This window comes from Salarias fasciatus, chromosome 1 (genome assembly GCF_902148845.1).
Source record: "Salarias fasciatus chromosome 1, fSalaFa1.1, whole genome shotgun sequence".
NCBI classification, from domain to species: domain Eukaryota; kingdom Metazoa; phylum Chordata; class Actinopteri; order Blenniiformes; family Blenniidae; genus Salarias; species Salarias fasciatus.
In genome coordinates this window covers 23,707,292-23,729,664 of record NC_043745.1, presented here as the reverse complement: position 1 = coordinate 23,729,664, position 22,373 = coordinate 23,707,292, and the positions used below count along the sequence as shown (strand labels likewise).

Below are 22,373 nucleotides of genomic sequence, written 5' to 3'. Positions count from 1 at the left end.
TTTTTTGGATATGCCATGGCCCATAATCTCTCATTTTTCCTGGAGTGATCTGATTTTATAGTTCCTTCCCAGTGTTTAGGCTGTTTATCTTTTCACCTCTCCCTGGTGTCCTCTGTGCTCCCTCTCCTGCCTTCATTACTCTTGATTGTTGTCAGCTGTGCCTCCTCTCTCTGTATATGTTCCTTCCCCCACTTTGTAAGACGTCCTCACATTACATGTCTGTCCTTCTTGTTTCTCATCCTCTTTTCAACCACAGGATTTTTGCATCAGTGTGAACAATGGATTTTGTTTCCTCCAACGTGAGAAGAAATCAGTCCATCTCATAACAAGTATACATAGAGAGAGACAACTAGACAAACTCACATTCATATCAACGGGGAATTTAAGGTCGGCAATTAACCTCTCAGGAATGTAGAAGAAAAAAGAGGCATTAATCACAAGGCCTTGAGTCCGGGCTCTACCAGAGTAGCTCAGACCCGTAGTGCAAGCTGTGCAAAGACGCCGCAGAGACAATCCAGCACATAGCAGCAGAGTGTAAGATGCAGACAGGATCTGCGGCTGGGATACTCCAGGGCTCGTGGGCTGACGCCCTGCATGTTGGGCCTTTCGCAGTTGCATCACACCTGATTGCAGTGAGGGGCTCGATACTGCAGTTTTTTACAAGTTGGATGATGATATTAACATTAGATTGGGGTGTGCTGTTGCAGAGAGAGAGCTACAACCTGCAGGATTTCAGGAGTTGAGTGGCCCTTCTGTGCAGAAACATCTATACCCAGTTTGGACTCATTGTACCCACATACTCCCACAAGGTTTGAGAACAACAAGGCTAAGAACCCGTGGAATTTCAATTTCCACAATGACAAACAGCTGCTGGCTCACCAGCCAAACATCTCATAAGTAGGAGCTTCTGCCCCTTTTTCCAAGATCACTTTACTTTCTAATAGAAAGTTGTAATAAAGCCAGTTTCTGAAGAGGTGTCGATTTGCAACAGAAATCGATGCCTTTGCGACGACTCGGTAGAATTATACAGTGCACTTCATGTTGGGTTTAGTTCGTCCACAGTCTCTCATCTTCAGCTTGCTCAAAACATGCATTTTGATTCATTTGTGATTATAAATGTGACTGAAATGTGCATTTGTGTGACTTTATTTCAGTGTGTGATAGCTCTGTCTTATAGAACATGGATGGTCTTGTATAGCAGTTAACAACAAATATCTGTCATTCCAGTGAAGATTGACACTTCCTGTTAGATATGTAATGATTTACTGAAGACAAAGCTCATCCACTACTCAGTTGAGCAAGACTCCTGTTCTGTGGAGTGGAGAGTGAGATGACTTATCGGCTACACACATGGTTGTGGAAGTTCAATCCCTCATGTCTCAGTAGAGATTGCAAAGTGGTTGCCTTAACCAACAAATATACTTTTTTGGCGAAGAAATCAATCAGGTCTATGTGGATATCTGTTTCAACTGATTTAAAAAAATCAAACATATAGTAAGACACGAAAGGCTTGTGTAGCTAAAATACTATTTATTACTGCTTTCAAATCACAATTTTTACAATATTGAGGATAATTACTAAAAATGTTTCCACGTTTTAACTATAATGCCATGTAATGAAGTGTTTCACATCAAGGCACGAAACAGTCACAGCTGGTGAAGATGCAGATAAGACTCCCAGGTCAACACTCTGCAGCCACAGGTCAGAAGTGCAGTGAGATACGAGCTAATACAGAGGAGGAAAACACCTCTGCCTCCTCCTTCTCCCCCTTTCCAAAAGACGACATTCTTTTATATGTCTATGACCACAAATGGGAGGGATTTTTTTTCTCATAGCACAGAAAGACAATAAATACACTGTCTATAATCTAAAGTCAAAACATCAGAGCATGTTACTGTGGCATGTTTTGTTAAATGACAGTCATTCTGAAAGAGCTTATAAGTCGATGGTGATGTTTTGTCACTTGAGCGGGGACACTTTGTCCTGGAGAGGAGAGAAAAAAGAGAAGACGCTCAAAGGCATTCCTGAATGATGTGGCAGGTGCAAAAAGAGGAAGATAAAGGAGAATGTTACAAAAAAAAACTTGTGTGCAATTCAGGTGATTCTCTGTAAAGTTCAGAAACGCTGCAATTGTGTCAAAAATAAATCCATGAAACAAATTTGTTTTACAAGAAAGTTGTTTTCATTATTTCAAATCTTATGAAATCTAAAATGTAAATAGTATTATACAAGAACATAGATGGCTATGAAGCAACAGCCATGCAAAGATTTCTGAGGAATTTGGGGAGATTTCACTGGATTGAGTGGTTTGCCGGATCCATTCTGTGCAGTGTGATAACGTACCAGATGTCTGGTTAAGTGATCATGCAGGTCCGTGCCGCTTCCGTCGGCCGAACGCCAAGGAGCCAACATTGGTGGGGATGAAGTTGTTGTTTCCCAGGCCGCCCGACCGACTCAGGAAGTCAGCCAAGCGGTGGGTGACGCAGGTGGATGTGTTGCATCCCCGCTTTTGTGCTGTTGTGTTACTTGCAAAAAAGAAAAAAAAGAAAATTACTATCATATCATTTCAATTCAGCTTAGATGTTCAGACAGCCATGCTTACCGTTTTATTTTTTCAGATTCTAATCAAAATTCCATTAAAAACATTTTTCAAGTTAAATATGAATTTATTGTATAAAGAAGCGTCATGAGCTAAAAGATGAAACCAGAAAGCAGAAAAACACACTGAGGCTTCAGATATCAAACTTTGAGATTCATATAAAGAGAGCTGGCATGTATCAACAATTTAACTCATGAACCCAGTTGGACAGGATCAAACAAGTGCCAATAAATGTAGTGAACAGACGAGCGAAAGCTGAGAGCTTCAGTTGTATGAGTTGCCGTAGTTGTCATAATGCTCAGATAGACTTCTCTTCTTGCCAGGCGTCCCTGCTCCCACGTCAGTGCGAGGGTAGGTTTGCAGTTTGTGAATGTCCTGGGAGAGTTTTCCCAGCACACAAGTGCTCAAGCCGGTGCAGCGCTTAGACATGGGTCTATCCAAGCTGTTAGAGATGGGGAAAAAAAACAGAAACATGCAGAAACAGGCTTTACAGTGACATGCAGATCATTCCTAATAACAGCATGCATGTTTATTAGTTTTTTTCAAGAGATGTCATGCATTTAAGACAAAAATGTCTGGAAGATTTTCATGACATGCTTAAAACCCCATTAAACACATGTAGAATGTTTGTTGTAATGATTAATTACAGTCTTACTTATGACTGTCATGCATGTTCTCTCATGGATTAACTCACGTTTTGCTTTTTACTAAACTAAAGCACTCTGATGCACATGTCATTTTAAGCAATGGCTGAATGAATGGATGAATGATGCCCATGCAATGACATTTAAAAAAAGATCAATGATGTTTTTATAGACCTTGAAAAATACCTTGATAGAGTAATAAAACCCAAGCTGAGCGCACACTGAAGTTGTTGGGCTCCTACATTAAATTATGATGCCTTGTGTTACTGTTGTTAGATAGATAGATAGATAGATAGATAGATAGATAGATAGATAGATAGATAGATAGATATACCTGTCTCCGTCAGCTGTTTGGTGATCTTGCTCATCTGCAGTTATCTGCATGAACTCCTTGATCGCTCTCAGTAACCTTTGAGCGTCGTCATTCGATAGAGTGACGCCATCCGACATGGACTCCTTACTACTTCTGAAAAGACACGTTTTGATAACAGCACATCAATCAAACACTTTTACTGTCAGGACGTCTATTTAAACACAACTGTGTTAATAATTAACATGAAAACAATCCAAAAATTAACAGTGAACCTGAAACACTGATAGGACTAAACCTTTCAAAGTGAACTGTTATATTAGACATTAGATGCTGATTTAAATATACTTGTGTGATAAATTTGTTAACATTTGCTTGAGTGAATAGTGCTGCTCTCCCACCTGGACGGAGCTGCCTGTGAGATACAAATCTGACAAATGATCAGCGCACAAGCAATGAGGAGGGTCCAGGGTTTTGGCATCACCATGATTTCCTGCAAAAAACACAGAAAAGATCATGTAAAGGCAATAACTAGTAATCAGGGGTCAGTTTTAAAATGCCCACCATTTTTTCTCCCTTAAACTAATTTCTGCCTGCATGCACAGCTGCATGATCCCCTCTCTCACTCCCTCACTCTTTTGCTAGCTGAGCCTCAAAGGCTGCACAGACAGAAAAAGGCTGAACTCAGGCTGACTTGAGCTGGATGAGTTGTTCTCATTCACAGAGTGAACCGCTGCCTCCCATCACCTTACTCTATCACGTCTGGCACTAAAAGCAACATGTTTTGTCAAGTTTGAAGAATCAGTCTTTTTTTTTTTTTTCCCCATACTTACCGTGAGATGATAACTCCTCTGGTAATGAAGATTCAAAGAATAGACTCACTTGCGAATCTACTGAACACTCCCATACCACAGGGTTTTATATATGTTCCCCATGGGTTTCTCTATCAACCCAATGAGCGCTTGATCACCGTCTATTGGCTGATGAAAAGCTTTACCTCAAACAGCTGGCCAATCTCGAGCCCCTCGCCTCTTTCTGCAAACCAGTAAAAGAAGCTGTATGCAAATGGGACCCACCGTGGTTGCCGATGTGTTTGATTCACTAAAAGTTATCAACTGTTTGGAAGCAGTTGGCTGCACGGAGAAACTTACAAGAGTTTAAGCAGTAAAATTCCTCAGTGGTGTCAACAGACTCAGGGTTTACAGTGAGTTAAAATCAACAAAATTATATTTATTGTATTTTTATTGTGGTAAGAGGAGGTGTGTTGAATGTCGAATATAGAAACTGAAAAGGACCAAATTGGGCCCTAAAATACCCAGAACTGATTACAAATGATTGATGTACCTTTAAATAAAGCTTAGAAACTCCCTGTTCTCCATGTTACGCAATGAGTAAGTGGTGTTGAAAAGATGAACATTTTACAAGGTGTCTCTTGAAAATCTCCTGAAACTGCTTTCAAACAGTGTTATCAGAGTTTAACTGCTCTTGTACCATTATAAAGGTCTGTTGACAATGAGCAGCTTGACTAAAATCACACAAATCATGATGCTACAACTAAAATAGTAAATCACTTCATCTGGTGGCAGTTTCTGTTTTGTCAAATCAAATTTCCCATAATTTCAAGCAACAGCAGATGATCATTTTTGTACAAAAACAGAGAAAAACCATGAAGTGAAGCAACAGTGTGGTGTAAGTTATCAAAGTATAAAATATACTTATCCATTAATCTGTCCATCTTGTCATCAAGTTGATAAAAATGCTAACAAGAAAGAAAGAGGAACAGATGTGAGACCAGTTCTGATAAATTCATGTTTGTCTGTTTCTCACCAGATACTGTAAAAAGGAATGTCAAACAATGCCTAGATCTATTCAGGAATTCTTCTAAACTGTCTTGATCATTATGAAAGGAAGATTTTTATCCAGCAGTATGCCGCGTATCTTGAAGCCCAATTGCCAGTAATGAAATTCACAAGTGGAAATGCGCTGAGTAGAATGAATGAGAGTTAGCCAGTCGTTACGTTCATCATTGTGAAAGCTTTGGAAATATTTGATTCAGACGCACAGTTCGTAGCAGCTCGCATACCATCGAGGAGCGGACTGAGAGTCTGTTCTTTATGATTTATATGGGAATGGCATTATAGCGAGCTCTCTGTCAATAAACCAAACCATCCATTCGCCGATGTCCATCCGGTTTCTCTGTGCTAATTACTGGGCTGTTGGTCTCTGGCCATCTCCTAATTCCTGTTATGCAACAATATTGGATGATGTATCATAAAGCATCCTGCCTCCCAGTTATTTTTTGCGTCACAAGGAAACTCATTAGAGTAGATGAGCCTTTTAGTACTATTGAGCAGACCTGCAGGCCTCGGACCAGAGGCACTAAATTAGTCTCTAACAGCTTCACACACTGTCAGGAACTGCTCATGAAAGACGAAAGACTTCAGAGCAGGAGATTCCACACGCGGTGATTTATCTTAATTGTCTTGTTCTCATTTGAGGGCCTTGCCAAGAGATTTTAATTTCATATATTTAGGATAAGGACTCCTCTCCAGCGTCCACCCAAGTGGAGTATTTTTATTTGTTTATTAAATAACTAACATCAAAAGTCAATAGAATCTATAACTCAGTCATCCAGTAATCTGTATTACTATCATCAAAATTTAAAAAACAAATGATATATACTTAATGAAATTGAATAATTTGTGGCTTTTGTTTTATTATAAGGTGTGGAATTGTTGTGTATTTCCTCCATATCGCTTCGGACAATGTGGCTCCGAAGCCTTGGCTCACTTGAACCAGCGACACCAACTGAGGCAGAAAAATTACATTCCAAGGGGAAAAGTGTATTGTCGAGACAGCAATTAGCTCACACTGTTCACATTCTCTCATGTTCGGCATGAATTGGCCTAGAAAATTAATTACAACACTGGAGAGCATTCATGACAGAGAGGGCAGCATTATCCTCACTGCAGCACTCATCAGTCACAGTCTCAGATGAGTTGGTGTCTTCTCCTGAACAGAGGCAACACCATTCTCTGCAGAGGACTCTAATGAGAAACTCTCCAAAGCTCTCATATATCAGCAACTCGCATTGTTTGAATAGGCAGCATTGATCAGCGGCTCGCAGTACGGTACAGCCAGTGCTCCGACTGGAAAGTGACAACAGTGCTGGATTGTTGAAGAGTGTCAAAATGACGTGCGTTCACATTTATCGCCACCTCTAGTCACAAGAGCAGCAAACAAAGTGCATGAGGGGAGGCACATCAGGGATGGTGGTGGAATAATTAAAACAAAAACTTTTTACTCATGACTTCACAGTTTATGACCACACAGGCAGAGTTCACTTTATTTTCCTATATATATTTTTTTTTCTTCAAGCAGAAAAACCATTACTACTTATTGATAGACACAGTTTCAAAGTGTCAGTCCGTCAGTCAGTCAGTCATCAATCTACTGTTGAATTATTATTCAAGGAAAGGAGTAAAAAAACAAAACAATAAAACTCACAGCACTGGGAGACAAGCAGTCTTACATTAATGGAAACAGTCTGGGGTGATTTCACAAAGTGCTTCAGTCAAGAGCCTCCACCTGCAGCTCAGCCCGACCGCGCATTTGAACACCTGCTCTTGAAGTTACACAGGGATTAAAAACCTCTTCATGCTTCCACCACCGTCACTCGACCGGGGAAAATAACTTTTGGACACTTAGCTTACTAGAGTTTTCCAGTCACCTGGATCAGTGGTAGATAATGTACTGAGGGATCCACTTGATCAAATTGTCACACAAGAAGAACACTCTGTAGATCCAGGTCTTCTACACACACACACACACACACACACACACACACACACACACACACACACACACACACACACACACACACACACACACACACACACACACACACACACACACACACACAAAGCATGAAACATAGTAGAAAAGTAGATATATGATGATAGTTCTCTTTTGATTTTTTTTGATAGGGAAGTCACTGAAATATTGGAAATTTCATTGTTTCAACCCAGCAGACGTTTAAGGGGATATTTCAACAGTCAATTTTTACCTGATGTTTTTAAGAAATTAAAAGAAAGTTAAAACAGGAACAGGTTTGTGTAACTTAGGTTTAGCACAAACTTTGAGTGAGAAATATAAATTTGGGCAAAACTGCATTTCATGATCAATTTTATTCTCAAATAAATTTTAATAAAGGTTTGTATCGCTAATATCAACAACAAAATCAAATAGAGACCAATACAATTCTAAGCTAATATTATGGACGTTATTGTCATAATTAGACTATTTCTATTTGAACAAGCTTTATTGTTGTTTACTTTTTCCTCTCATTTTTCACAATGCATTCTATTTTTGTTGAATGAATGAATGAATGAATGAATGAATGAATGAATGAATGAATGAATGAATGAAGTTGAATTGTTATAATAAAAAATTAAATAAAAAGGGAAATGTATGGAAAAGATGAGAAGCAGAGTGTATTTCTCTTTTAATTTACAGTAATAAGTACACAATTTATTCATCCTGAAAATATTGACATGATATTGAATGAATCCCAATCTCATCCTTCCCCTACCTGTCAGGTTTTTTTGTATAGTTACTTCTCCTTTTCCTTGATTTCCAGGTGTTTTAAAATGTGAGATAAAACAACATCAGAGATTTTTTTTTTCTTATGCTGACTGTGCCTTGTCTGAATCCTGCAGTTTCAAAATAACCACCTGGACACTTGTGCTTCAGATGTTTTGATTAATCCAACCACTAACAAGATAATGTAACAGTGAGAACATGATTTTCTGATTAAATTTGACAGATGTGTTTAATGCTTCCAGAATAGCTTTTGAGTCAGGGGAGCTGGCAGGAAGCAAAGAAGTAATTTGCAAGAATGTCCTCATTAGGTAGCCTTAACAAATCTGAATGATTGGGAGAGGTCTGTAGAGGCCATTGAGGCATCGAGAGAGGAAAAAAAGCTTCCCAGCTGCCTCAGCAGGAAGGAACGGCTGGATAAACAACTTCACGTCTAATGAGGAGTGAGTCATGATGAACTGATCACACAGCAAAGAGGAAAGCAGCATTTTACAAATATGGAAATTGTTTATAGTTTAAAGCCACATTAATGAGATGGTTTTATGTGCACGGGTTCCCCTTTGCATTCAGTCTCCTTTCTACACCTCTATCTATCATCCATAACGGAAGCAGATAGATGAAAACTATGATATTTTACTGAATGAATTGTTTCAAACATTTTGGAAAATGATTTTTTTTTTTGAATGATTTGTTGGAGGCATAGCTTTTCATATCCAATAAACTTGATACTTTATCAAAAATATCAGTACAAAATCCTGCACAAGTTCTGAAATGCATGCTAAAAAGGTAAAACGTGCACATAAATATGCAAGTCTGTGGCACACACCTTCACCTTTGACCCCTAAATATAGTGCATGACCAAATCTTTAACGTACAGAGGTGAAGGAACCTGCAGCAGATTACTGGTTCAAAGTTTATTTGCTTAAAAACGTGGTAACAGACAGACATGCATTACAGATAGCAGCTCATTGAATTCAGCTTTGATATACTTAACAGACCTGAAGGATTTTTTTTCTAATAATTTCTCGAAATATTTTATGTGTTGCATTTTACTTCCAGTTTTAGGAATCTGTGTGTTAATGCCTTGTTTTTTTTATGATTAATGGACACACAACTGACCTCAACAGCGTCAATAGGCAAAAGTGTAACTGAAGATCAATTTTGTGTTTGAAAAAAATTCAAAATAAAGCCAGACACAAATTATTTTTAACGGACAAAAAACAGTGAGTGAAAATTTTACAGAAATGTAAATAACAGTGATAGTCAGAAACACAAAAACAGCTGTAAATATTACACAAGCAAAATATTTGACAAGTTTCAGCAAATCAATGCTGTATTTTTTTTTTTTTTGGTTTGTAGTAATATACATATTCAAGTAAAAACCAGACTACATGTTTGAAAGCTCATGGTGAGAGTATTGTACATAATTTAAGTGACCGTATATCAACATGCATTGCCATTAGTAGAATGATAAAAAAAATAACAGTGATTATAATAATTTATTTATACAATCTACCTAAACAGCTTTATCATATTCATTTTTCCAACATGTGTCTTCTTTGGGGTATTTTTCTCTGCTTTCTGGCAAATTTAATTTGTCTTTACCTGCAGGTCCTGCATTGCCTCGCAAACCAGACCCGCCCTCTCCTCATCCGTTAGGATTTTGGAGATGAGCTCATGAGCTCAGACTAAGCTTAACTCCAAATCCAAATGAGGATGAGGAGTGGGCCGGTCTGGTTTGCGAGGCTCGGTCCTGCAGGCAAAGACTGTCAATTCTAGAATGTTATGCTGTTAAAATCCATCCATCCTTCTATCCATCCATCCATTCACCATTCATCTGTCCATCCATCCATCCATCCATTCACCTTTCATCCATCCAGCCATCCATCCATCCATCCATCCATCCATCCAGCCATCCAATCTCCATTCATCATCCTTCCATCCAGCCATCTTTTCACCATCCATCCATTTATCCAACATCCATTCATCCATCCATTCACCTTTCATCCAACCATCCATCCATCCATCCAATCAGTCAGCTATCCATCAATCCATCCAACCACCCATCTATCCGACTAGCCAGTTAGCCATCCATCCATCCATCCATCCATCCATCCATCCATCCATCCATCCATCCAGTCAGCCAGCTATGCATCCATCCAAATATACATACATACATACATACATACATACATACATACATTCAAAATGCATCCATCCATCTAGCCATCCAACCACCCATCTATCCCACCAGCCAACTAGCCATCCATCCATCCATCCATCCATCCATCTAGCCATTCAACTGTCCACCCATCCATACAGCAAGCCGGCCATCCATCCAATCACCTATCAATCCAGCCAGCCAGCTAGCTATCCATCCATCCAGCCAGCCATCCTTCCATCCATCCATCCTTCCATCCATCCATCTAGCCAGTTATCCATCTGTCCTTCCATCCACCTATCAATCCATCCACCTAACCCTTTGAAAGGTCACATCACCTTTGGGATAGCTTACAGGTTTTATTCATGCATTGTAAAATGTATTCTATCTTTAATAGCAGACTATAATCTGGCCTTTACACACATTCTCTTCATTTCCACACTGAAATAGGGAAGCCCCTGACATAATACAAGTTGTTATATTGTCAAACTTGTTCTTCTAATCTTGTAGCAGGCCACAACATTTTTTTGTCTTCATGTTTGAATCTGTGCTGTGTCATTTCAGTTCAAAGCTACTTTGTGCGATCAAATCCACAATCTACGTGCCAGCTGAGATTTAATTTAGCCAATGACATAATCCCTTTGAATGAAATGGTTCTTTTAATACAGACTTTATGGCATACTCAACATTTAGACAAAGTGGCCTACATCCACATTTCCAAGTATTCAGCACAATGGTGGAAAGCCAGAAAACTGCCAAGTCACAACATTGAAACTGGAGAGTTAAAGTACAAGTTTAGCCAGATCCAGGCTGCAGTTCTTTGTCTTTCTGAACAACCTATATAAAAAATAAACTTTCCTTATTTTTGATTTGGCAAAGTTAAAAGTGATCAGCAGTTACCCTTAGGACTGTGCACATTCAAAGACATTTCAATAATGTTGTTATAAAATTAAAAACTCTTCATTATTTTCCTTACGTGTGAGTTCTGAGGTTGTGCAGCACATTTTGTTGTAGTTTTGTTCATTCTGGACTGCCTCTCAAAATCCACTTGTCATTCGGAGAATATGGCATCGAGCTTATTTTCCCAGTAGCCAAAACCTCCCAAACAAAAATAACTGTGAGTGGTATTTTATCTAAAGTTTCTCTGAGAAAAAAAAGGGCTGGACAAGTGCCCATTTGCTCAGTCCAGCCTCCTCCTTACCAGTGTAATGTGCAAAACGTGGAAAGAGAACCAGTTTGGACTGTTACTAAAAATATTCAAGATAGATCAAAACCACTTTTTAATTCTTAACTGCATTAAAAATTGCAGATACCTTGGGTGTTTTTAAAATATTCATGTTGAAATCACATTTCTCAAATAATACTCTTTGTGAAATGTGTTTTGTGAAGAAATGTGTATGTAAAGCAGGATTTTTTTTCTGCTAAAATAGTACACTTAAAGCATACAAATATGCAGATGAGAGGTTTAAATGACAATCGTGGGTATTTATTTATGCATGTTTTAGATGACAGTGTAAATTGAGTTAAATTAAAATATTACTCAATAACATATGAGTTTGGTAATCTGTTGCTTCCACTTCTAGTAGTGTCACTTTGAAATACATCACAATGCATAAAAGTGGTCCCTGTTCAAGTGGTATTTTCTCTCAAGTAATAAAATCTCCAGGCTCGTGCATGAGCCACACAAACCGATTAAAGGATTTTTCAGCTTAAATCCTCTAAACTAAACATGCAGGAAAGTTTATTTAAAAAGAAAGGCAACGTGAAGTGCAGTTCTGTGGTCCGATCCCCCCTCTGCAGACTGACTCTGAACATTCAACCTTATGGTCACTGGATGATTATTGATCAGGACAGAGAGGAAAAAAAAATCAGCAGCAGTTGACTCTGACTTTCTGGCCAATCTTAGCCTTAGAGGCGGGGGATCGAAAATGTGCAAGATGATACATATGTGCTTCACTTCGCCGCGGCAGGAGTCGAGGTTTGCAGCGTGTCTGCAGGACGACGGAGAGAGCTGTTCCTCGCCAAAATGGTTTCAATCAAGTCTCCGTGCCTGGATCTGGCTGATCTGCCGGTGTCTCCCGGCCAGGCTCTGTTCGCCGTCTGCTGTCTGAGCGCGGCCGCCCTGCTCTTCCTGCTGGTCCGGCAGCTCGTGAAGCAGAGGAGACCCCCGGGGTTCCCTCCGGGTCCGTCCCCCATCCCGGTGATAGGGAACATCTTCTCTCTGGCCACCGAGCCGCACGTCTTCCTCAAGAAGCAGAGCGAAGTTCACGGACAGGTAAAAGCGCCTGCTCTCCAGATGCTCCCCTGCGCGTGACCCTGCGCCCGAGGGTTCAGGCTCGCGCGCGCAGGCTGGCACGCACGCGGAAACAATGAGGAGACGAACAAAGGAGACGCGTTTATTGTGTGCACAGCTAGAGAGACTGAGATTAGAGAGCAGTAGTTGCATGCAACTTTAGAATAAACTTTTAATTCATAGGTGAATGCATTGTTGTGGAAAGAAAAAAAATGGAATAAAATGACTAAAATGCTTGTGCTGTGTTGTGCAGATTTTCAGTCTTGACCTGGGAGGCATCATGACGGTGGTGTTAAACGGCTATGACTGTGTCAGGGAATGTCTTTATCACCAAAGCGAGGTGTTTGCCGATCGGCCGTCACTGCCTTTATTCAAGAAAATGACCAAAATGGGCGGTAAGATGCTGTGATTGAAATACAGTGCATATATACAGATCATTTTGTCAACAGTAGCATAATTTTGTATATTTTAATCATTTTTTCTCCTCTATTTAAAGGGCTCCTCAACAGTAAATATGGGAAAGGCTGGGTTGAACACCGTAAGCTGGCCTCCAATTATTTCCGTTACTTCGGCAGCAGCCAGAGACTGTTTGAGAGAAAGATCTCGGAGGAGTGCATGTTCTTTGTTGATGCTATTGACGAACACAAGGGGAAACCTTTCAACCCCAAACACCTTGTGACCAATGCGGTGTCCAATATCACCAATCTGATAATATTCGGACAGCGCTTCACATATGACGACAGCAATTTCAAGCACATGATTGAGATATTCAGCGAGAACGTGGAGCTCGCGGTGAGCGGCTGGGCCCTCCTCTACAACGCCTTCCCTTGGATCGAATACATGCCTTTTGGGAAACACCAGAAGTTGTTCCGCAATGCTGCCGAGGTGTACGACTTCTTACTGGAGGTGATAGAAGGCTTCTCCAAGGGCAGAGTGCCCCAAGTGCCCCGCCACTACGTCGACGCCTACCTGGATGAGTTGGAGCAAAGCGCCGGAGATCCCACATCTTCATATTCTTATGAAAATCTCATCTATTCGGTGGGTGAGCTCATTATCGCCGGTACAGAGACCACGACAAACACCCTGCGCTGGGCCATGCTGTACATGGCGATGTACCCCAACATACAAGGTCAGTTTTAGCAAAAGCATCGCTCTCATATGAGACGTTACCTCCTTTACTGGACGGTTGCTTCATTGGACACACACACCTGACTCACTGACCGTCTCCTGTTTTTCCCTGTTAAGAGAGGGTGCACAGGGAGATCGACAGCGTGCTGACCAATGGACAGGCGCCCTCGCTGGTGGACAAACACAGGATGCCCTACGTGGAAGCCGTCCTGCACGAAGTGCTCCGCTTCTGCAACATCGTGCCACTCGGCATTTTCCGCGCCACCTCGCAGGAAGCAAAAGTGAACGGGTACACGATTCCCAAAGGCACCATGGTGATCACAAACCTGTACTCTGTACACTTTGACGAGAAGTACTGGAGCGACCCCGGCGTGTTCCTGCCAGAGAGGTTTCTGGACGGCTGCGGCAACTTTGTGAGGCGTGAGGCCTTCCTTCCATTCTCTCTGGGTTAGTCACTCATTTATACTCTCTGATTAAAATGTTTTCGATACATAGGTAAAACAGTCTGCCAGGAAATCAGCACACAGACCTCAAACTATATAATCCAATATACAGTATATACTCAAAAAGATCTGAGGTCTTACAGAAAATATACTGAAAAAAAAGATAGAGAAGGAAATAAATGTTAAAGGTGGAGTTATTAGATTCAGTTTAAATATATTTCACACAGAGGCAGTTCAACAGAATTAATGTATCTTTAGTATCTTTCTGTAATAACCTGTCTAACAACTGATTAGAAATAGAGTTATTCTGCTCCCGGATGCAACCCCGACGGTTCGGACTGAAGGATGTCGCTTTAGAGTTCATTCTTTAACCTTCCCTTTTCTGATCAGCCAATGTTCAGGAAGTTAATACTGACATTCAGCACTAGGTGGTGGTAATTTGACACCAGCCTCTTCCAGCTGACTGTCTGAAAACAAATTCATTCATCCCATCCATGTGACCACTGTTTGCTTGATGGATTGTGACTTTTGGATTAGAGTCAGTGTTATCCTGTCAGAGCGGACCAGACAGTGGCTCAGAGGTGATGGGATTCTTTAAAAATCATATAACTGGAGGAGTTGATGGTAAAACAGCTTATTGTCAGTTGAAAGAAGACAGTCATCTAAAGCCTTTTCTTTAAAATACATTTAGCTGACCATTATAAGAATCTAAAACTAATGCAAAGAAGTACAAATATCTAAAAAATTAATTTGGCATCTGTTTGCAAGAATAGCTCTACTCTTAATGATGTCTCCGTGATCAAACACAATGCTCTCTAGTTCCTTTTTCCATTTCGTTAAAAGTGAAAATCCAACATATTACTTGAATTTCTCCTTTTCAGATGTTCAAATCTACATAAAATCTAAAAATCTTGTTTGCAACAGTATGTCTTTTTAGATTAACTCTAAATTACTGGCCTGATGATTCTACAGTTTGTACAGCACTGGAGCTCATGCTGTAACAGATTCACCCTCACAGAGTGCTAATGCTAAGAGACAGAGATCTTATGATGGATTTCTTCTCTCACTAAAACAACCATCCACAGTAAACGAGCCAGAAACAGTATTTATTTCCCTTAAATCTTTGAAGCATAGTTGTTGTTTTTACTCATTTGTAGGTCACCTATGTTGCTTTCTTTGACACCTCTGGTATAGATAATTATTATATATTAGTATTAAAACAATACAGAATTCCTCATCTCTAAATCAATATTTCCATTTTTTCCCCTTTTGCCTTTTGGCCACATCCTTTCTTTTCCAGTCTTGCCTTATGTTGTGGTTCATTCGTGTTTCTCAGATGTTTTTGCAGCCATTAGTGGAGAACTTTCAGAGTTTTCCTGCACATCTGCAGTGCACGCTATCCTCATTTAAACCCCTCATTTCCTCCTTTGTCGTCTTCAAGTTTCCAAATGTCTTGAACAAATTAGCCAGCTGTTGGTTTAGTGTGTGTGTATGTGTGTGTAGGACCGCATGAATAAACACATTTTCCTTTTTTTTTTTCCAGGGAGGCGTCACTGCCTGGGAGAACAGCTGGCCAGAATGGAGATGTTTCTCTTTTTCACCACTCTGCTGCAGAGGTTTCATCTCCAGTTTCCTCCAGGAACCGTCCCGACCGTCACTCCCAAACTGGGCATGACCCTCCAGCCCAAACCGTACTCCATCTGCGCCGTCCGCAGGCAGCAGAAACTCTCTCTTCGTAGACACTCCTTATCACAAGTAGGCATGTGAGCGTTTTCTTACAGCTTGTTTTTTTGTCGCTCGAGCCCGAGCTGAACTACTTTTGCACAGCAATGCAACCGCACGGCACAAGACTGCATCACCCTGGACGGCGGCGCCCGGCGTCGGCGCGTTCCAGTCGTTCCAAAGGTGCCTCTCTGCATTTAACATGTGAATCAGTTTTTTTTCTATTTTTATTGAACTAACTGAGCAATATCCATGTTAGCACAAGAGTTTCAGACAACAGGGGGAGGCCACAAGTGCTGAAAGGCCACCCTGGAAGCACAAGTGTGATATTGATTCCTCTGAGCTGCGAGCCCAGAAAATGAAAAGTCTATGAACCCCGGTGCGGCGGCGATGAATTTGGTGTGTGTCAATGATTGATGGTGTGTACACCCGGGGTGGTTCATAGCCCTGCCTTCTGAGGACAGACTCGGGTCAGACAAACGCCACCAGCCACTCGTGTGTTTGGCGAAGTGGGACTCTCAGACTTTCCAAGAAAGTTCTGATCAGCGTATTGGAACTGGACGCAGGCCAGGATTTGCTTCATTCGGACTGGACTGACTCTGACCCCACCTCCAGGGATCCTGCTCCACGGAAAGCTTTTCTCTCAGAAAGTAAATGAAACCCTGGCAGCGTTCTGGAAACTGACTATGCAACACTAATTTCTGCTGAATGGTGCTTATCAGTACTAACAATGTACTGCATTTATGTGGAAGGTTAACACTTGTTTGCTCTTTTTTGCAACACTAGTAGCTTGACCTTTTTGTGAATAAAGTCTTTCTTAAAATACTGATTTGGAAAAAAAGTGCCTCGATCAGTTTTTTTTTTTATTTGCTGGGACTAAAATGTCCAAAGAGCTTTAGATTTAATAGCTATAAGAGTCCAAAGATTTCCATATGACAATGGTTCAGCCATTTGACCATTAAGACATCAAATAAATTCAATATATTAACATCTATTTGGTATTTAAAAACAGCAGTGTGCAGTTCATCCTCTGTGCCTTTTGTACAGTAAAAATAACTTACAAAACGCTGCTTCCACCAATGTGACACTTTCTTTAGGACACTTTGAGATGAACAGAACCTCATAAAAACTTTACAACTGGTGGCTGCTTGTACCGATTTAAAAATAAAGCATATATTAGCATAGAGAGGCTAAAAGAAAGGTTAAATTGAGGAGATCGAAGGAGAATGATGGTAGTTCATTCCAGTTTTCATATCATAAGCTGCGGACTACTCCGAATTAGACTATTTTCTCCCGATAGTGCGATGATCTAAGGAGACGCCAGTTGAGCTCATGTCGTGAATGCAGGAGGTTTTCCAAGTGAAAACATTTGTGTGGGTGCATAATTGGTGTATTTAGGATTTCTGACATTTATTTGAAGTGGCATGGGCAAAAAAACCAAAACAAAACAAAACAGTTGTATATTGTGAATTCACACAGACACACAAACACCCAAGAAAAATCAATGAGAACTGCTGATACTTTAGGGATGGTGTTTTATGACAGCTATAAATAACAACAAAAAAAAATTGTTGCCCTCACAATGTAGATAAGAGTGAATGGTTACATTAGACAAACATATGTATAATTGATGCTACATACGGGTAAAGACCATTCATAGATGTATTTATGGCACAATCATCAGAGGACACTGGTTGGAGAGACTGCACAGTGAGAAGCCGACACGCATTTACAACTTAATGAGCCAGAACGTGTCGGGTCGGGAGCAAACGGAGGCTTTACGAGCCGGCGCCGGTCCTCGTGAAAGATACATGACGGCGGGATTGTCAGGATGCGTATGGCTCGGAACCTGAGTCCAACTCTGACTCCCGTCACTGCCACTTTGATCCCGGAGCAACGTTTGACCGGAGGTGTGTTTCCCCGGACGCCCAGAGAACGTCTCGCCTGCACACACTACAGGTGTGTGTGTGTGTGTGTGTGTGTGTGTGTGTCGGGGACGTTTGGCACTCGTTAGGTTGAGTGAAACGACAGTGATGGAGAAAGAGACCATGAAGTTCACAAAAGTGGTTATGATACAGATCCGGGAGGAGGCTGGAACCGGAGGGAGGGGAGCAAAACACCAAGCCCCACATTTTCACACATGTAAATAGATAAAAACTCTGAAAACACAACGGTAAGAACAGAATTGCAATGTACAATATGTCAACTGTGTGTAGAAAACAGATGCATTCGTTTGATTATTTAAAAAATATATATTTATATGCACATACTCTTTTGTACAGCGGCTAAACACTTGTTTGGTATTAAAATGTGCACATCTGTGTCTATTTTATGTCTTCAAATATTACCGTCACTGCTTATTTAACATTTTCTCCAGAGATTATGAATTGAAAAGATGATCGAGGTGACAAGTCTGCCTTCCCTTTGATGAAGTGTCTCATTTCTAGTGGAATGCCAAGAGTTTGTCGAGACAAAATTAAGAGAACCAGCAGTTCTTTAACCCGTCCCGTAGCACATCAGAAAACAGATATATATGCATATATATATTAAAAACAAAACCAAAGTGACATTAAAAACCTGGATCTCTTCTTCACACACTGGCCGAGTGATGGGTTTTGATTCAAATCAAATTAATCAAAATTAAAAAAAAAAAAAAAGAAAAGGAAAATGAAAGCCGGATGAAGGTTTGTTTTGTCTAAAGATCACCGTTCCCCGGCACACAAAAGCAGGCGTTTGGATTTGCTTTGTACTTCCGATTTTGAAAATAATACAGAGAACATTTCACGACAAAAAGAAAAAAAAGGAGCCCGATCTGATGTGTGGCTGCAGTCTGCTGACAATCAAGATTAGCTTTTCTCCAGTGAGGTCGTAAAAAGGTTATGCAAACAGCGTCCGAACGGCGGAGAGACGGCGCATGCTGTCTACTCCTCTGTCCTCTCTGTGTGTTTGTAGTCAAATTGTTCATTAAGAGATTACAAACAGTCACGCGTATGTTTCAATTTCCTCAATTTCGAAAGTGTATTTCATATCAATGACATATATTTTTGCAAAATAATTATTCAAACTTTGCGTGAATCCTGAGTAACCTTTAAAAAAATACTTTGAATCAGAAAAGAAGAAAAAAAAAAGAAGGAGAATCCTTTCATTGAAACAGCAGTCCTGATCTGAATGCAACATGTTAAAACACCAGAGGACATTTCGCTGATTAGAAACCAACCATTACTAAAAGGGACACACAGACATACACACAAAGTACATACTAAAATAATTAAAAATGTGCTCTCTTTCTCCCTACTCATTCTCTCTGATCACATTCCTGCCAAAATATTTAAACACAAACAAAATAAAAGACAGGGAGTTTCAAAAAAAAAAAAAAAAAAAAAAAGCAAGGTGGTACACATGAGTAAAAGCATCAAAAATGATGCAGATATAATGCTATTAATCAGTCGACGTTTCAATAAAGTCTCTGTGACTGAGTCTGATACAGTGTTTTGTGTCACCAGCAAGGAGAGAAAACTACACAAGCCGAGGCTCTGGGCCGGTATGGACTTAGTAAAGGTTCAGACAGGCACATCATTTGATATTTATTTATATATATGTATATATATATATATATATGTGTGTGTGTCAAGGCCCAGACTGGAATCTGGCCTGATATGGTGTGTGTGTGTGTGTGTGTGTGTGTGTACTTATAATTAAAAAATATACCTGACAAAGAGAGACAGAGCTTCAGTCTCTTTGCCTTTCCTTGTATGAAATGTTCACTTTGGTAAAGGGTTTCAATCACTTCATAATGTCGCTTGATTCAGTATTTTTCCTCTACCTTTGATTCATAAGTTTACATAAATTGTACCTAAGTTTAAGCGCTTTGCATTCAAGGCAGCATCACAGCCAGGTTACCATGGATGGCGAGTCAACGCCGGGACCCCCGCCCGCCCACACTCGCTTCCTTTTGCACCGTACTCCTCAGTTCTGGTGCCTCTTTTTCTGGGTGCACTCGACTCTCCACGGGGTGAAAGTGCATAGGAGTTGGGGCCCCCACCGTTGCAGTAAGGATCCGCTCACAGTAGTAAGGCCTTTTTGTTTCTCCAAAAAAAAAAAATAAAAACAAAACAAAACATAACACAATGTGACTGCTCAAGCGTCTGCACAGTGAATCTTTCAACGTCTGTGTGTGAGAGAGACGGAGGGAGGGACAGAAGGAGGGAGGGAGGGAGGGAGATGGAACATGTGTTTTATGTGCATTTGCCAACTGTTTGTCTTTACGTCGGTGAGAGGCAGGTGGTCTGAGGGACTGGTGTCCTCACGCCGCCTCTCCGTCACGCTTCCAACTCACGCAGCTCCGCTCTCTGGTTTGTCCTCCTGCTACTGGCGCTCCTCCCCCTCCTCCTCCTCCTGGATGACCTGGATGTCATCGGACGGGGAGGTGGGCAGGCCGTCCGCCGGCTGCTGTTTGCCCAGCTCTTTGCTTTTCTCCTCCTCCTCGATGATCTTCTTCCAGACCTTGTGGTTCTCCGTCAGGTGCTGCATTATGCTGCAGAACAACCGGCGGCGGCGTTTCCTCCTTCCTGCGGCGGAAAGACAGGCACACGCAGCTTTAGGAAACTCTGTTTAACCGGTGACCTGACGTCACTGCAGAAGCAACGAGGCTTACTCGGCGCCAGCTCATCTTCGAGCTCGTCCTCCTCCTCTTCCTCTTCATCTGTGTCGATGTCCACCTGGCCCTCGTCGTCGTCCTCGTCCGATCCAGACTCGTTGATCCAGTAGCCGGGAAGCAGGCCGGCAGCATCATAGGAGTTACAGAGGGGTCCCACGATGTGGGTGATGAAAGACTCCTGCAGCTTGGCCAGCTGCGGCAAGGACCTGTCCATGAAGGGGCTGATGGGTAATCCCAGCCTGGCCTCCTCGTCTCCCTGCAGATGAAGGGCAGAATGAAGTTGGGAACAGCTCTTGAAATGACTTAAAGATAGAGGCAGATATAATGATCACAGAAGAGGTGTGTGTTTGTGAGTGTATATAAGGGAAGGAAGTCTTCTATAAAGCTGGCATTTGGTACCTGAGGAAGCCATTTTTTCCACTGTGCCGGCTACAGAATGAAGTCTGAATAAACACTGACTGTTAACAAGCTGTTGGCGTGGAAGCAGCTGATCAGAGACGGCTGAGTCATCTCTGAGTTTGGCACACGCGTCTCCTCTATAATAACACCATCTTTAATGGAGCTCTGATCCTGACATTTACTATGGCAACCGTGACAGCCGTGCACGTCATCCAGCCACTCGTGGCGAGCCCAGTCTCACGGCGAGGCACAGGTGTAAGCGTGGAAGAAAAGGCAGCGGGTGTGTCGGAGTCCCTCTTCAGGGATTATTAACACAAATGCACAGCTGGAGGATAAAGGTTACCGTTCATTTATGTGATGAAACAGTTAAAACAGCTCCGTCGCCGTGACTTCAGTCTGTGAATCGACTCTGCTGCACATCCGACCGTCGTACACACAGCTTTATTCAAACCAAGGGATTTCTTTCTTTAAACCACAGAAATTAACTGGCCGACTTCAGAGACCAATTTTAGTTCCAGACTATTTTTCTCCAATACTATTTTTTGGGGGGGCTAAAAACAATGTAGTACAAACCATCAAAAACCATCAAAACAGGTACATTTTGGAGAAATTTGCCATGACTCAAACCCCTCCACTCAAAATAAAAAAAATAAACACACTGTGTAACAGGTCGCAGTGTATTTTCAACTCATATCTCAATGGTATGGTTGCCCTTTTTATCTTTTTTCTTTTATCAAGCTCTAATTTGTCTGCATTCCTGCCCCACGGGAACTGACTGTAAAAGACAGAATAAAGTATTTGTCAGGGTATTTTTCCCAAAGCTGTAAATTCTTGCTAAATTCGTCAACTAGTGTTACAAAATATGTCCCAGATTATCTGGGGGAAAACAAAAAAATGAAGACATTTGAATATCCCACCCAGTTTATCTATGTGTGATTTGCACAATCTTTGCACAGCACTGCAGCTCTTATAAAATCTCACTTAAATACACCACTAGGAGGCACTCTGACTCAGATCATTTTTAGAAAGGATCAGAGGATGTTCTCATATAGTGACATGTACCTCCTTTCCCAAAAGTGGTAATAAGTTATTGCAAATAGAGACAGAGCTCATGTATGTGTGCATATAAGAATATTAATTCTAACACAACGTTTGAATGTAACACTTCACATAAATAGAGCGATCGGTGACTCCTGACCGCCATCTGTACCTGCTCATAAAACTCATTGACGATGCCTTCTGTCCACTTGATGTGCAAGTCACGGACTTTGGCCGGTCCGTTGATATCCGCCAGCTTGATACACACTTGGCACACCAGCAGCCGGTCATTCTCATTGGTCCAATCAATTCCTGGACTGTTCACATCATTCACCTGTTAAACAAAGACAGACGGACGCTGTGTCACGGCTTATCATCAC

General features: G+C 41.2%; 3 protein-coding genes across 3 annotated transcripts in view; 1 reads left to right on the top strand and 2 right to left on the bottom strand.

Annotated features, from left to right (window-relative positions):
* Positions 1-2,863: 2,863 nt before the first annotated feature.
* On the bottom strand, positions 2,864-4,438 carry calca (calcitonin/calcitonin-related polypeptide, alpha). Its single transcript, XM_030096018.1, has 4 exons — positions 4,387-4,438; positions 3,955-4,046; positions 3,578-3,709; positions 2,864-3,041 (listed from the first exon to the last, which is right to left on the bottom strand). The coding sequence occupies exons 2-4, from the start codon at positions 4,038-4,040 to the stop codon at positions 2,864-2,866; spliced, it is 396 nt and encodes a 131-aa protein (XP_029951878.1). The 5' UTR covers positions 4,041-4,046; positions 4,387-4,438.
* Positions 4,439-12,339: 7,901 nt separating this feature from the next.
* cyp2r1 (cytochrome P450, family 2, subfamily R, polypeptide 1) lies at positions 12,340-16,292 on the top strand. Its single transcript, XM_030095898.1, is given in 6 exon segments — positions 12,340-12,588; positions 12,860-13,001; positions 13,103-13,735; positions 13,852-14,181; positions 15,721-15,901; positions 15,903-16,292. Coding segments are annotated over 6 exon segments (1,569 nt in total). The 3' UTR covers positions 15,937-16,292.
* A 1,879-nt stretch (positions 16,293-18,171) lies between these two features.
* The window catches only part of pde3b (phosphodiesterase 3B), a 43,151-nt gene continuing 38,949 nt past the window's right edge, over positions 18,172-22,373 (bottom strand). Inside the window, exons 14-16 of the mRNA XM_030095789.1 lie at positions 22,166-22,327; positions 20,554-20,812; positions 18,172-20,467 (exon numbers count right to left, since the gene is read on the bottom strand). Of these exons, the coding sequence (XP_029951649.1) occupies positions 20,265-20,467; positions 20,554-20,812; positions 22,166-22,327 (624 nt within the window). The 3' untranslated portion in view covers positions 18,172-20,264. The remainder of the gene's footprint in view (positions 20,468-20,553; positions 20,813-22,165; positions 22,328-22,373) is intronic.